Source organism: Perognathus longimembris, chromosome 5 (genome assembly GCF_023159225.1).
Source record: "Perognathus longimembris pacificus isolate PPM17 chromosome 5, ASM2315922v1, whole genome shotgun sequence".
NCBI lineage: Eukaryota > Metazoa > Chordata > Mammalia > Rodentia > Heteromyidae > Perognathus > Perognathus longimembris.
In genome coordinates this window covers 5,394,336-5,406,958 of record NC_063165.1, presented here as the reverse complement: position 1 = coordinate 5,406,958, position 12,623 = coordinate 5,394,336, and the positions used below count along the sequence as shown (strand labels likewise).

Here is a 12,623-nt window from a genome sequence, read left to right as displayed (position 1 = left end):
TCCACACGCAGGGTCTCTGCGTGAGTCAGTCACTCCACGAGTCAGTTGGTTTTGTCAAACAGAGATAAACACTAAGCAGAATTACCTCCTCTGCAACTCGAGAACATCTTAAACCGTATCTCCAAGGTAACTGTGGCTATAAAATAGCACCAAGGATGCCAGTCATTTTCATGCTGTTTTAGTAGGAGAGCCCAGATTCATTTAGGACAGGGTTTTCAATGTTTGCATGCCAAGATTATGACTTTGATGGCTCCATTCTCTAAAATCCTCTAAACCAGTCTCTCATTTCTTCATCGAAGCTCAACCTCAAAAAAGGAAAACATCTCCCCAGATTATCCGCTCACTCTTCTGGAGGGTCTGACAACCATTAGTCACTTCTGTCTTTTGGAACAACCCAACCAAAACAAAAAGGTACTTGTGTCTATTTCTTCCTGAGCTTGGGGTAATGGGCCTATAATGTGTTGTCTTTTTTGGGTTATAACTGTTTCAGATGAGTAACATGCGGTATGTAATGTGTTTATGCAAGTTATGCAGATGTGTGTAGTAAGGCATACACATTTGGTTTTGATCTAGCATTCCCCACAAGAAGCTCTTGCCTCTTTCTTTATGTCAGAAACTGGAATAGATAATGTAAAGCCACTTGTTTGATTTTAGACTTACATTCTTTTTCTTATGGTGTATTCTACTTGCTGGCATGGTGCTTGTGAAATCTGCATTGGAAGGCATCATAGATGTCATAGTCTACAGTACAGGGGCTGGGTTAAATCTTAGACTACATCCAGTGCTTTGGGTGGATCATTGAAAGAGTGGAATCTGGAATGTTCCCTACCAGCTGTCTCTCTTTGAAAGAAAGCCAAGTTTGAAACAGACAGAAGAGGGTATTACTACTTCCAGACAGCACTCGGGTGACCCACTGGAGAGGTCAATGCCCACCTGAGCCCCAGCAGCCCCCTCTCCCCCTCCCCCCAGCAAAGCTCTGGTGATGCCAGGTCTCACCACCCATCTAAACTTTCAGACTGCTGCTGCAAGTGACCCTGTCAGCTTGAGAAATGCCAAGAATGCCATCTTAGAAGAACTGCCTCGCATTGTAAATACCATGGCCCTTCTCTGGAATGTTCTCAGAAAGGAAGAGAGTCAGAAGAGACCAGTAGATCTCCTGGGAGCCACAAAAGGATCTTCTTCTGTTTATTTTAAAACCACCAAGGTGAGGAGCCTTTCTCCTTGTCGCTCTGGCATTTGGATACTGTGATACACAGGCAGCTTCCAGAATGTTCTTTCAGTGCCTAAGGGGCTCTGAAGGAATTGTGTAGCAGTTCAAGCCTGTTGGGAAACATTCAGAAAAAAATCATTTGCGCTCAGGCGGTCTGGGCCTTAACTTCCTTGTCTATAATTAGACTGTTGCTAGTCGTCTGCCCCGTGGACCATTGGAGATGAAGTATGGGATTGGTAGGTACATCCTGACTGAGCCACCTGACTTCTAGCCCTCCTGCAGTGGTGGATCGGGACCCGAGGAGGCATATCTGGAGGAGAAACCCGGTAGAACAGAGGGGACAGCTCCATGCTAGGCTCCACTTTGTCTGTGGTGATCTAAGCATAGGCAGTGAGGACAGATTCTCAGTATGCATTTTCCCATCATGTTCCTATGCCTGCTGTGTGCACCAGGCCCTCTCTGTGGACAAGATAGATGGAGCCCTGCCATCCTGGCAGAGGACAGAGTGACGGGGGACGGAGGGAGGGAGAAGCAAGTGCTCTGATGTTGTCTGGGGCTCAGGGAGGGGAGCGGTCCTGAAGTGGATCCTGAGGCAGGCTGGCTGGAGGGGGAGCTTTAACCAGCTGGGAAGGCGGCTGGGCAAGGGGTGTGGCAGCTTTTAGAAGCTGGAAAAGCCCGTGCGATGCCAAAGGCAGGGTGGCAGAGTGTAAGCCACATCGAGGATGAGGTTGCACATTTATTTATTTATTTTTATTTATTTATTTATTTATTTATTTATTATTTTGCCAGTCCTGGGGCTTGAACTCAGGGCCTGAGCACTGTCCCTGGCTTCTTTGTGCTCAAGGCTAGCACTCTGCCACTTGAGCCACAGCGCCACTTCTGGCCGTTTTCTATATATGTGGTGCTGAGGAATTGAACCCAGGGCTTCATGTATACAAGGCAAGCACTCTACCCACTAGGCCATATTCCCAGCCCCTGCAGGTTTATTGTAAATAGGCTAAATAATAAGTCGCTAAACGGTTACTTAACGAACCTAAGCCCTCCCCTGGCTGCAGGAGGCAGGCTAGGCTGTGGAAGGAGGGCTCATCTGCCTCCCTCTCACCGCCTCTGCCACGTCCATGTGGCTTCTTCAAGACCCCACCCGGAGCTGGGGACATGAGAGAGCTTGCCTGGCATGCACCAGTGCCTGTGTTCCGTGCCCAGCTGTCTAGAAAGAAAAATGAAACAAAACCAAAACCGCCCCATCCCACTCAGAGCTAAGGGGCGGGGGGGCTATCCATCGCTCATCTCCTAGGACTCCCAGGGTCAACTTGGCTTAGCCGTGTCCCTGCACCACTCCACTGTACCCTCCCTTTGGGGCCCAAGAGCAGGTACCATTGCCCGTCCGGCCCCTTCCTCTTCCCTGGATCCACCCAGCTGTGACGCCTGCTGTTCTAATACTGACACCACAGGTCCTTGCACTCGGTTCCTACCACAGGATTCCATGAGAGCTCTTATGTTTTTCTGCAACAGATCTTTTCTCCTTTTTTGCCCCGCCCCCCTCTCTATTTTCTAGACCATACGACAAAAGATTTTGGACTACTTAAACCCCTTGACAGCCCATCTCGGGATCCAGCTGATCGCTGCGGTGGCAGCAGTGTGGAGCAGAAAGAAAGCTCAACGCCACAGCAAGACAAAGGTGAACTCACTGGCAGAGAACCCCCAAGGGAGCCCCGGGAGCAGCCGCGTTCGTGTCGCCGTCTGCGGTGCTCTGTCGGGAGACGGCAAGAATCCTGGGTTTGGTGGGCAGGGAGGAGCCCACCTCTGCCTTATGTGTGCTCGTTTTTTCTATAATGAATATAATTTTCTTCTTTTTGCCCTCTTTTCACCTAACACGCCTGCAAGAGTACAGAGAACATGGGCTATTTTAAAGAAACCGCTGAGCGCAGTGGCTCCAGTGTGTAATTCTAACTACTCAGAGAGGCAAAATTTGGGGGATCAAAGGTTCGAGGTCAGCCCAGGCTAGAAGTCTGTCAGACTCCATCTCGGCCAATGATTTGGCTCTGTAGTACACTCCCAGTGACAACAAGGCACACAGATAGGAAGATCACAGTTAGGCTTGCTCAAGCATAAATTAAAAATAATCGGTGCACGCCAGGTGGCTCACACCTACAATCCTAGCTACTCAGAAGCCTGAGATCTAAGGATTGCAGTGCAAAGGTTAGCCCCGGCTGGTAAGCCTAGGGATGGTGCCCATGCCCTGAGTTCAAGCCCCAGAACTAGCATAAAACAAACAATGTAAAAAGGAAAAGAAGGGCTGCTCAAGTACTATAGTGCTTGCTTACTTAGCAAGTGCAAAGCCCAGAGTTCAACCTTAGTACCACCAAAAAAAAAACCACCCATATCTTTCTTCAAGTGCTATGACGCTCTCACCCAGCTAAAGAAGCAATCCATTGTCCCTGTGAAGCCTACGTGGCCCACTCCTTGGCTCCACTTAGCACTTCTTTAACGCAGGAAAGTGTCACTTGTCCCTGATAATAAGGGAGAATGAGTGCTTCCTACTTGTTAGGGAATGAATGATGACTTCTCCCTGGGTTTGCTCCATTCATTGTCCGCTCAGTGGTCCGTCGGGACATTCTCCAGGACTGAGTTTACTTATGGCTGCAAAGCAAACGCACTTGCCATTATTCCATGGGGCAGGAGGGGGGGTCCCTCCTCCTGGACCCCCCGCCCCCAGGGCCCAGCCCCCATGGCCAGGGTGGGCTGCTGCTTGCTGTCTGAGGAAGAGCAAGAAGGCCCCCCCTCCACTCTCCCTCACATGGGGCTGTGCTTTCCCAGCAGGAAACCTGATGCTAGCTGGGTTTTTTTTCCAGGTTCTTGTGTCCATGATATATAGACCTCTGTGGGCAAAAAGTATATGCCCCCTGCCCGGTACTTCCTGCCAGGGCTGGCCAGCCTGAACTTGATCTGCCTGGCGTTTCCCCTCCTGTCTCCCTGCTTTCAGTTTCATTTCTTCATTCCAGCTGCCTCCTTCACATTCAGTTATGTTTCTAAACTGCTTTTTACTCTTGTGTACACTCACTATTGCCCGTGGCCCCTACACCTTCTCTTCCTGATTGATGTCACATGCCGAAGGCTTTCCTTGCTCTAAACCCACCAACGCAGTCCTGTGCCTAGTGCAGTAGAAAATACTGGTTTCAAAAATGTGTGTGGTGTGTGTGTGTGTGTGTATCAATCAGCCAGGTGTTGGTGACTCACACTTGTAATCCTAGCTGCTCAGGAGGCTAAGATCTAGAGGAGCATTTTTTTTTTTTTTTTTTGGCCAGTCCTGGGCCTTGGACTCAGGGCCTGAGCACTGTCCCTGGCTTCTTTTTGCTCAAGGCTAGCACTCTGCCACTTGAGCCACAGCGCCATTTCTGACCATTTTCTGTATATGTGGTGCTGGGGAATTGAACCCAGGGCCTCATGTATAGGAGGCAAGCACTCTTGCCACTAGGTCATATCCCCAGCCCTAGAGGAGCATGTTTTGAAGCTAGCCCGGGCAGAAAAGTTCCTCTCCAAAAGTCTTATCTCCAATTAACCAGCAAGATGCTGGAACTAGAGCAAGAAAAACCAAGCGCAAGCTAGAGGCCTGGATGTTCCCAGTATCAGAAGAAAAAAAAAGAAAATATTGGTTTCAAAGATCAAAGCACACTGCTTTTTCTGAGAAGACCTGCTTTGAACACTTTGATTTTTATTTCCTCTGTGCAAGCCTTCAGGGAGTTACTTTTTCTTGGCAGATAGTCCCTGTGGCCAGTGCATCCCAGCTCACCCTGGTCGACTTGATTTGCGCACTCAGCACCCTGCAGACAGACACGGTGCTGCACCTGGTGAAGGAGGTGGTGAAGAGGCCGCCACAGATCAAAGGGGATGAGGTGAGCCTGGGGAATCTCTTGGTGTCCAGGAGGGAAGTGCAGCCCGTGGGCGGGAGCAGTGGGGAAGGGGCTGGGCTCAATCGTGCTTCCCGCTTCGGGAGGATTAGAGGAAGGAGGGACTGACTAGGAAGGGCCAGGAGCAGGGGAGCCAGGGAAATCACAGAAAAGCAAGTGTGTGCAAGGAGCCTCCTTGACACGATTGGGCCATCTGGGTTTGGTAGCTCCCTCCTGTGGAGACCAGGAGACTGAGGCTGGTCTGTCTTGGTGATCGTATGTCCAAGGGTGGTTCCCTAGGTTGAGAAAGACATTTCCAGAGTTGCAGGAGACACACATTGAAAGGGCTGAGAGGACATTTACAGTATAAGCTTTTTTTTTTTTTCAAAAATAAATGCTGTCAGAAAAGGAGGGAACATGCTTCAGTTGGGTATTGGGGAATTGGCTCAGTCCTTTGATTTGATAGGTATTGAAACGGTTCAACATCCTCACTGTCTGCCAGTGTGGAATAATAGGTTTTGCTTTTATTTTTCAGAAGTCTCCCCTCGTGGATATTCCTGTGTTGCAGTTTTGCTATGCTTTCATCCAGAGGTAACATTGTCCCTTCACAAACACTCCTGGATTGTAGCTGCCATTGTTGTGACCATGAATGAATTAACCTCAGATTTTCTTTCTTCGTTTTTGTTTTTTTTTTTTGGGGGGGGGGGGACGTGGGAGAATGATACTTAAACTCATGGTCTCCCACGTACTAATAAGCAGGTGCTCTACCCCTTGTGCCACTCTGCTGGTCCTTTTTTACATTAGTTATCTTAAGATAGGGTGTTGCTTATGCCCAGACCAGCCTGGACTCCTCTCCTTCTATTTGTTTCCCTTTGTTGCTGGGATGACAGACGTGCATCACTGTTCCCCCAACCATGGGTTGAGATTGAGTCTTGAGAACTTTCATGCCTGGGATTGGTTTCAAACCGTCGTCCCCAATCTTTGCTTCCTACGTAGCTAGGATTATAGACATGAGCCCACCACCTCCTTGGCTCTGGTTTTACTTCTTGACAGCTGCAAAGTCTTCGTTCCGAAAATATCCTAAAGGTATCTTAATACCTTCCTGAGATGTGGGACGGGCTTGGCGTGTCTTTACTTCTCCTTCTCCAGAGATCTGATCTGACTTTAAAACCTGTGCTGCACGTGGAATACTGTTTGTCAGCACAGCTTTATGTCAGGCCTATTAAACTCTTAAAAGATTCAGAAATATATAATGAAATACATAAATGAAACAGATAAAGTAGATAATAAATAAAACCACGAATAGGTAGGGCAGTGCTGAAGATGTCTTAGAAAAAGATTCCCGCACATGCTTAGTGAGTGCTTCCTGTGGTTTCTGCTGGCTGACTTCCGTTCTGGTTTACTCAGCAGAACCTCTGTGTGGCTGGGCACTGGTGGCTCACACCTGTAATCCTAGCCACTCAGGAGGCTGAGATCTGAGAATCCTGGCTCAAAGTCAGCCCAGACAGGAAAGTCCATGAGACCCTTTTCTCCAATTAACCACTCAGAAACCAGAAATGGAACTGTGGCTCGAAGTGGTAGGGCACAAAAGCTCAGGGACGGCACCCAAGTCCTGAGTTCAAGCCCCACAACCAACCGAAAAAGCAAAATATCTCAGTCCGGGCTGTGATAGGACTGAAAGGGACTCCCTACACACAGAGGAAGCTTCCTTGGATCTCTTTAAGGGCAGCATCTTATCAGGGCAACGTCCCCAGACATCCTTCCCAGCCCTCTTCTGGGTGGGGCCTTCGCTGTTGCAGTACGAGGGTGGAGTAGGTGCAGGTGCTTGGTGGGGGGGGCAGAAGGGGGCTCAGTGTTCTTACCTGCCCATCAGCAAATAACCCTGACAACCAGGTACAGTCCTTGGCTCACCCAGTGGCATTTCGGGTATTCCCACTCTCCACCTTTTGGAGCTGCCAGCAAGGTGCATGGAGTCTGTGGACCAAGAGTTCAGTTCAGACCAGCTGTTGCCCGTGTGTGTACTGTGGTGCCCTTCAGCCCCGAGTGAGCCCTGAGTGAACTTTCCCAACCACTGCAGGGCAGCTTCGTACCCTCCTGCTTTCAGGGAGGCTCTGCCAAGGTGGCACGGGAGGGAAGAAGGTAGACCAGGATCTGCCTGCCCCGGGACCCTGGGGCTGCACCAGAGCTTTAGCAGACTGCTCTATCCACCAGGCTCTGTAGTCCCAAAGTCAGCACCCTCGCCATGGCCCTGGAGGTCTCAATGCTGGTGAAGGCCATGACCTCTTTCCAGATGGCCATTTTCCTAACCTCACACTCAGCAGCTTTCTGACCATTGATTTGAATTACCAGCGTGGCCAGGGAAGCAGAATATTAGAAAGACTAGCTCAAAGCTGAGCGTCTGAGGTAAAGTCTTCTTTTCTAGATGGAGCAACCAGGATAATCTCATTTGGCCTGATTTCAGATTCCCCCCCCCTCCCCAAATCCAAGTGCTTGCCCAAATACCGAAGTTGAGCTTCTGTGTACTGTGATAAAAACAAACAGAAAGCAGAACAAGTAACAGGCCAGGCAGACTGCTCCCACCAGGGGACTGTAATAGAGTATCAAAACCCTTCACAGAATGGGGGACGGGAAAGTGGCATAGAGAGGGTGAGTTCCATCAAAGTTCATCATGTGCGCGTTTGCAAAGATCACAGTAAAGGCTCCTTGTACAGTTAATTTGCACTAACGAAAATTAAGAGTTTCCTCCATCTTTTAAACTTTTGGATCTAAATTTTGCTTATTAAGTAAATACTTTCAGTTGTTCACAGTGGAATTTTTTTTTTTTTTTTGGCCAGTCCTGGGCCTTGGACTCAGGGCCTGAGCACTGTCCCTGGCTTCTTCCCGCTCAAGGCTAGCACTCTGCCACGTGAGCCACAGCGCCGCTTCTGGCCGTTTTTTTCTGTATATGTGGTGCTGGGGAATCCAACCTAGGGCCTCGTGTATCCGAGGCAGGCACTCTTGCCACTAGGCTATATCCCCAGCCCCGGAATTTTTTTTTATTTTTTTAAAAAACAGACTTCCAGTACTAGACTTGCAAGAGAACTTCCCTTCGCTGTTGGGAGTACTGAAGGAGTCTGCACAGCTGAACCTCGCCCCACCTGGATATTTTCTGCTTCTCAGGTATCCTACCACTGGCTTCACACAGACGTTGGGCTTTCTGTTAGGATATATTTTATTTCTGCAGCACTTTTTGATGGGAACCTGATTGTCTCTCAACAGTATGCTGAATGACTTCATAACAAGAACCCCCACCCTGGAAAGCAAGAAGGATCAAAAAGACCTGCAGGTCTGTATGTGAACACATCTGGCCATGCTGTTTTCCTACAGTGCCATCCATCTTTAAGGGATGTCACCCCTGATTACAAACCATGGACACAATCTCATCCTAGCTGTTGACGGAGGAGTAGGCAGGCTTGGGCAGTGTTTACTGAGGAAGGCTCTTGTGACATGTTGGAGCCATACACAGGTTTCCTCACTGTTCTCAGTGTGCAGACATCTGCAGCATAAATCTCTCTGCATGAATTTCTTTCCTTAAAAGTGGTTCTAGCTGGGCACTGGTGCCTCACGCCTGTAATCCTAGCTACTTAACGGGCTGAGATCTGAGGATCATAGTTCAAAGCCAGCTGGGGCAGAAAAGTCCCCATGAAACTCTTGTCTCCAATTAACCACTCAAAAACCAGTAGTGGAGCTGTGGCTCAGAATGGTAGAGTGCTAGCCTTGAGCACAGAGAGGCTCTGAGACAGAGCCCAGGGCACTGGAAACATCTAGATGTTTGTTCTGTAAGTAGAAGGACCTTTGCAAATTGCAGAACAGAAAACAAGCAGGAACCAAGTCTGTTCATAGCTTGTAGCTCCCCCTGGTGGAAGGAGAGGAAACATGCAGAAGAACACTACCACCACCCTCCATTTCCCCACCCCCCCCACTCCGCCTTTCTCCCAGTTCTTTATTTCTAGCTGCTGTTTCTGTCAAGACAGTACCATTTGAAAGTTTTCCTGTAATTTTCTGAAGCCATAGATGGTTGATCAAGCTGTGCTTTCATCCCTTAGGGGAGAGGGGGGTCAGTCTGATTTCCAGTTTACAGGGGCCATTGGGGGCTGAGGAGAACACTTGGTAGCCAAATTTGAACAACAAAGCAAGTTTACAAAAAATGACTCTGGCTGGAGGACACTGTTTATCTGATAACTAGTATCTTAGAACAGAAGTGCCACAAACATGAATTGTGACAGACCATAGTTCTTTCAGAACATTACATTTAAGAGTACTCAGACGGGCTGGAATGTAGCTCAGTGGCAAAGCACTTGCCTAGCAAGTGCAATGTCCTGGGTTCGATCCCCAGTACCAAAGAAAGAAAAGACAAAAAAAAAAAAAAAAAGAGTACTCATTTTTATGTAAACTACCATTTAGGAAAAAAAGCACACTGTTTTAACAAATCGTAAACATTTTGTTAGAAGTCATCTCAAAAGTCTCAAAAATAAATTCTTTCCTAGAGTTTCATTTGTCTGAGATTCTAACCATACAAAGTATCAAGAATCACGGTTGTTTGTCTGAGATTCTAACCATACAAAGTATCAAGAATTGTGGCTGGGGGCTGGGGATATAGCCTAGTGGCAAGAGTGCCTGCCTCGGATACACGAGGCCCTAGGTTCGATTCCCCAGCACCACATATACAGAAAACGGCCAGAAGCGGCGCTGTGGCTCAAGTGGCAGAGTGCTAGCCTTGAGCAAAAAGAAGCCAGGGACAGTGCTCAGGCCCTGAGTCCAAGCCCCAGGACTGGCCAAAAAAAAAAAGAATTGTGGCTGGGAATGTGGCTCAGTGGTAAAGTGCTTGCCTTGCATACATGAAGCCCTGGGTTTGATTCCTCAGCACCACCTATGTAGAAAAAGCCAGAATTGGTGCTGTGGCTCAAGTGGTAGAGTGCTAGCCTTGAGCACAAAGAGCTTAGACACTGACAGTACCCAGGCCCAGAGTTTAAGCTCTAGGACCAGCACCAAAAAACCAAAACAACCAACCTTACAGAGAGCCAGAATTCCCAATTTCCAAAACTCACGAGTGCACACTTGTATGCACACACACGCATACTTTTTCATGTATATAAATTATTGTGTGTATATATACATGTCATCGATACCACAGTGAAATCCATTTTTACCATTCTGCTAATAAAGATTTCTTAAAGAAGATATTAAAATTAGCTACACTTACCTTTTTACTTTTTAGTGCGACTACTAGAACATTCTAGCACATTATGTTACATAAACGGATCACAGTTATACCCGGACTCTCTCTCTCTTGTGGCAGTGCTGCCTGCCTTCAGGCACCTAAACTGTGCCTTAATTAACTCCTTTTCTTTCTGATGCTCTCAGGAAATCACTCAGAAAATTCTGGAAGCTATAGGGAACGTTGCTGGCTCCTCCTTGGAGCAAACCAGCTGGCTCAGCAGAAACCTGGAAGTGAAGGCCCAGCCTCAGGTCACTTTAGAAGAATCTGATGCTGAGGACAACTTGTACGGTACGTGTACAAGGGGCAGCCGGTCATGCTCGCGGCCAGCTAGCAGTGCTGTTTTTTCCTAAGAACGATCTGTGTTCACATCACACAGAGTCCAATGCAAGAATTTTTAGAAAAGAACAAAATCTAGGTGAAGATTTGGAGTTGATGGAGATGTTAACCTAGTTACCAGAAAGTGTACACATAAATGAAAAAAATACATATAAGCTTGGGAAAAAGCATCTTGCCTTCTTAGATCTGTATCCATTCACCCAGCCTCCTTCTTTGCATTCAGCAGGTGAATGGTAAACAGTTGATGCTTCTTACCAGCTGTGTTGTATGTCTAATGAACAGGACTTCGCTGGTGATATCCTAGGAATTGAGCTACTGGGTTGAATCTTCCCTGATGGAAGAAGGAGGTCGAAAGTGTTGGACACACAACAACCCTCCAGTGTCAGAAATGAATAGGCACAAGAGATCTACTAGATTCCGTCAGGACATTTCCCTTTGGGGCAGAAGGGTGAGGGGCTACTCTCCCCAGAGCTAGGTAGGCACACCAGGTGGGGTGGTCTGCTTGGGTTTTTATCCTAACCTAAAGGGTGACATTGTCCCTTTCTCTGATGCTAAGGAGTCAGGCTCACCATTTTTTTAAATCGGTTACCAAGAGATGATGAGGTGAGTTCTGTCCGTGAGAAGGTCCTACTGGGAGAGAGTACTAGGATTCAGGAGAGGGGGCTGCCTCTGGGTGCTCAGCTGGAGGTGAGGGTTGTGGGAACAGTATATATGGGGGTGTGGTGTAGCGACGGGGATAGTTGGCCGTTGAGCCAGAGCAGAGTGGGAGATGGTTGGAAGAAGAGAATTCAAGGGACCAAAAAGTCAGGGTGCTAGCTGGATGGATCCCAAAAGGATACTGAGGCTACAAGAGTAGACGCCGTGGGGGACAGGGAGTTGGTGCGAGGTCATTTGCCAAACACCCGTGTTCTCAGTGGCTGAAATTGAATGTCAACAGGGAAGAATACCTGAGTCCCATGTCCACAGTCAGAATGGAAGGCAGGAGCTCCTGACTCCGGCTCCTGCAGGGCTTTGGGAGCTAAGCCAACACCCCTTTGTTTCCACAGATGCCGCCGCAGCTTCAGCAATGGTGTCGGCGTCTGCCCCCTCTGTGTATAGCGTGCAAGCCCTCTCTCTCCTGGCAGAGGTAAACACACACCTCACCGTGGGGCCCGGTGGAGTCCCTCGCCGTCCCCTGTCAGAGGGAGACCACTTGTGAACTGGGGCTGGGGCGTGATGGGCAAGCAGAGAAAGAGGCGGGGCCCTGCTCCCACGACCTGTCAGGGTCAGGACTCCACTTGCCAGTCATGCTGGCATGGAAGCCATCCACACGTGGGCCTTTTGGGAAGCATTCTAGACCCAAACTGGAGCCGGCCTCAAGTGCCTCGTGACTTCTCTCCTTAGGTTTTACCTGGAGAACTGGACTTGTCTTGGTTACTTGCTTCAGTGGTTTCTGATTTCTTAACTGGCCTCATTCTTTCAGGTTCTGGCTTCTCTCCTGGACATGGTTTACCGCAGTGATGAGAAAGAGAAAGCGGTGCCATTAATCTCGCGCTTGCTTTACTATGTCTTCCCTTACTTGCGCAACCACAGGTGATGATGTTTCTCTGTTTCATCCCGCACAATTGCAGAAAAGCATATGAGTTGTTTTGTTCTGATTCTGTGCCACTACTGAAGCCTGGAATCAGGACGTGGGTGCTGTCCCTTAGCTTCTCCCCTCAAAGCTGGCTCTCTACCACTTGAGTCACAGCTTTTTTTTGGTGGTTAATTGGAGATACAAGTCTCATGACTTTCCTGCCTAGGCTGGCTTCAAACTGCAGTGCTCAGGGGCTGGGAATATGGCCTAGTGGCAAGAGTGCTCGCCTCGTATACATGAAGTCCTGGGTTCGATTCCTCAGCACCACATATATACAAAAAGCCAGAAGTGGCGCTGTGATTCAAGTGGTAGAGT

At 48.5% G+C, this 12,623-nt stretch overlaps 1 protein-coding gene across 2 annotated transcripts in view; it reads left to right on the top strand.

Annotated features, from left to right (window-relative positions):
* Positions 1–12,623, top strand: part of Dop1b (DOP1 leucine zipper like protein B) — a 79,826-nt gene that overhangs the window by 55,428 nt on the left and 11,775 nt on the right. For both annotated transcript variants that reach the window (XR_007210953.1, XM_048346246.1), the window contains exons 19-28: positions 300–411; positions 1,016–1,204; positions 2,766–2,888; positions 4,969–5,103; positions 5,633–5,688; positions 8,152–8,256; positions 8,356–8,422; positions 10,501–10,645; positions 11,740–11,819; positions 12,156–12,265. Coding sequence is in view for 1 of the 2 variants with exons in the window: in XM_048346246.1 (XP_048202203.1) it covers positions 300–411; positions 1,016–1,204; positions 2,766–2,888; positions 4,969–5,103; positions 5,633–5,688; positions 8,152–8,256; positions 8,356–8,422; positions 10,501–10,645; positions 11,740–11,819; positions 12,156–12,265 (1,122 nt within the window). In the remaining variant the exon portion in view is untranslated. The remainder of the gene's footprint in view (positions 1–299; positions 412–1,015; positions 1,205–2,765; positions 2,889–4,968; positions 5,104–5,632; positions 5,689–8,151; positions 8,257–8,355; positions 8,423–10,500; positions 10,646–11,739; positions 11,820–12,155; positions 12,266–12,623) is intronic.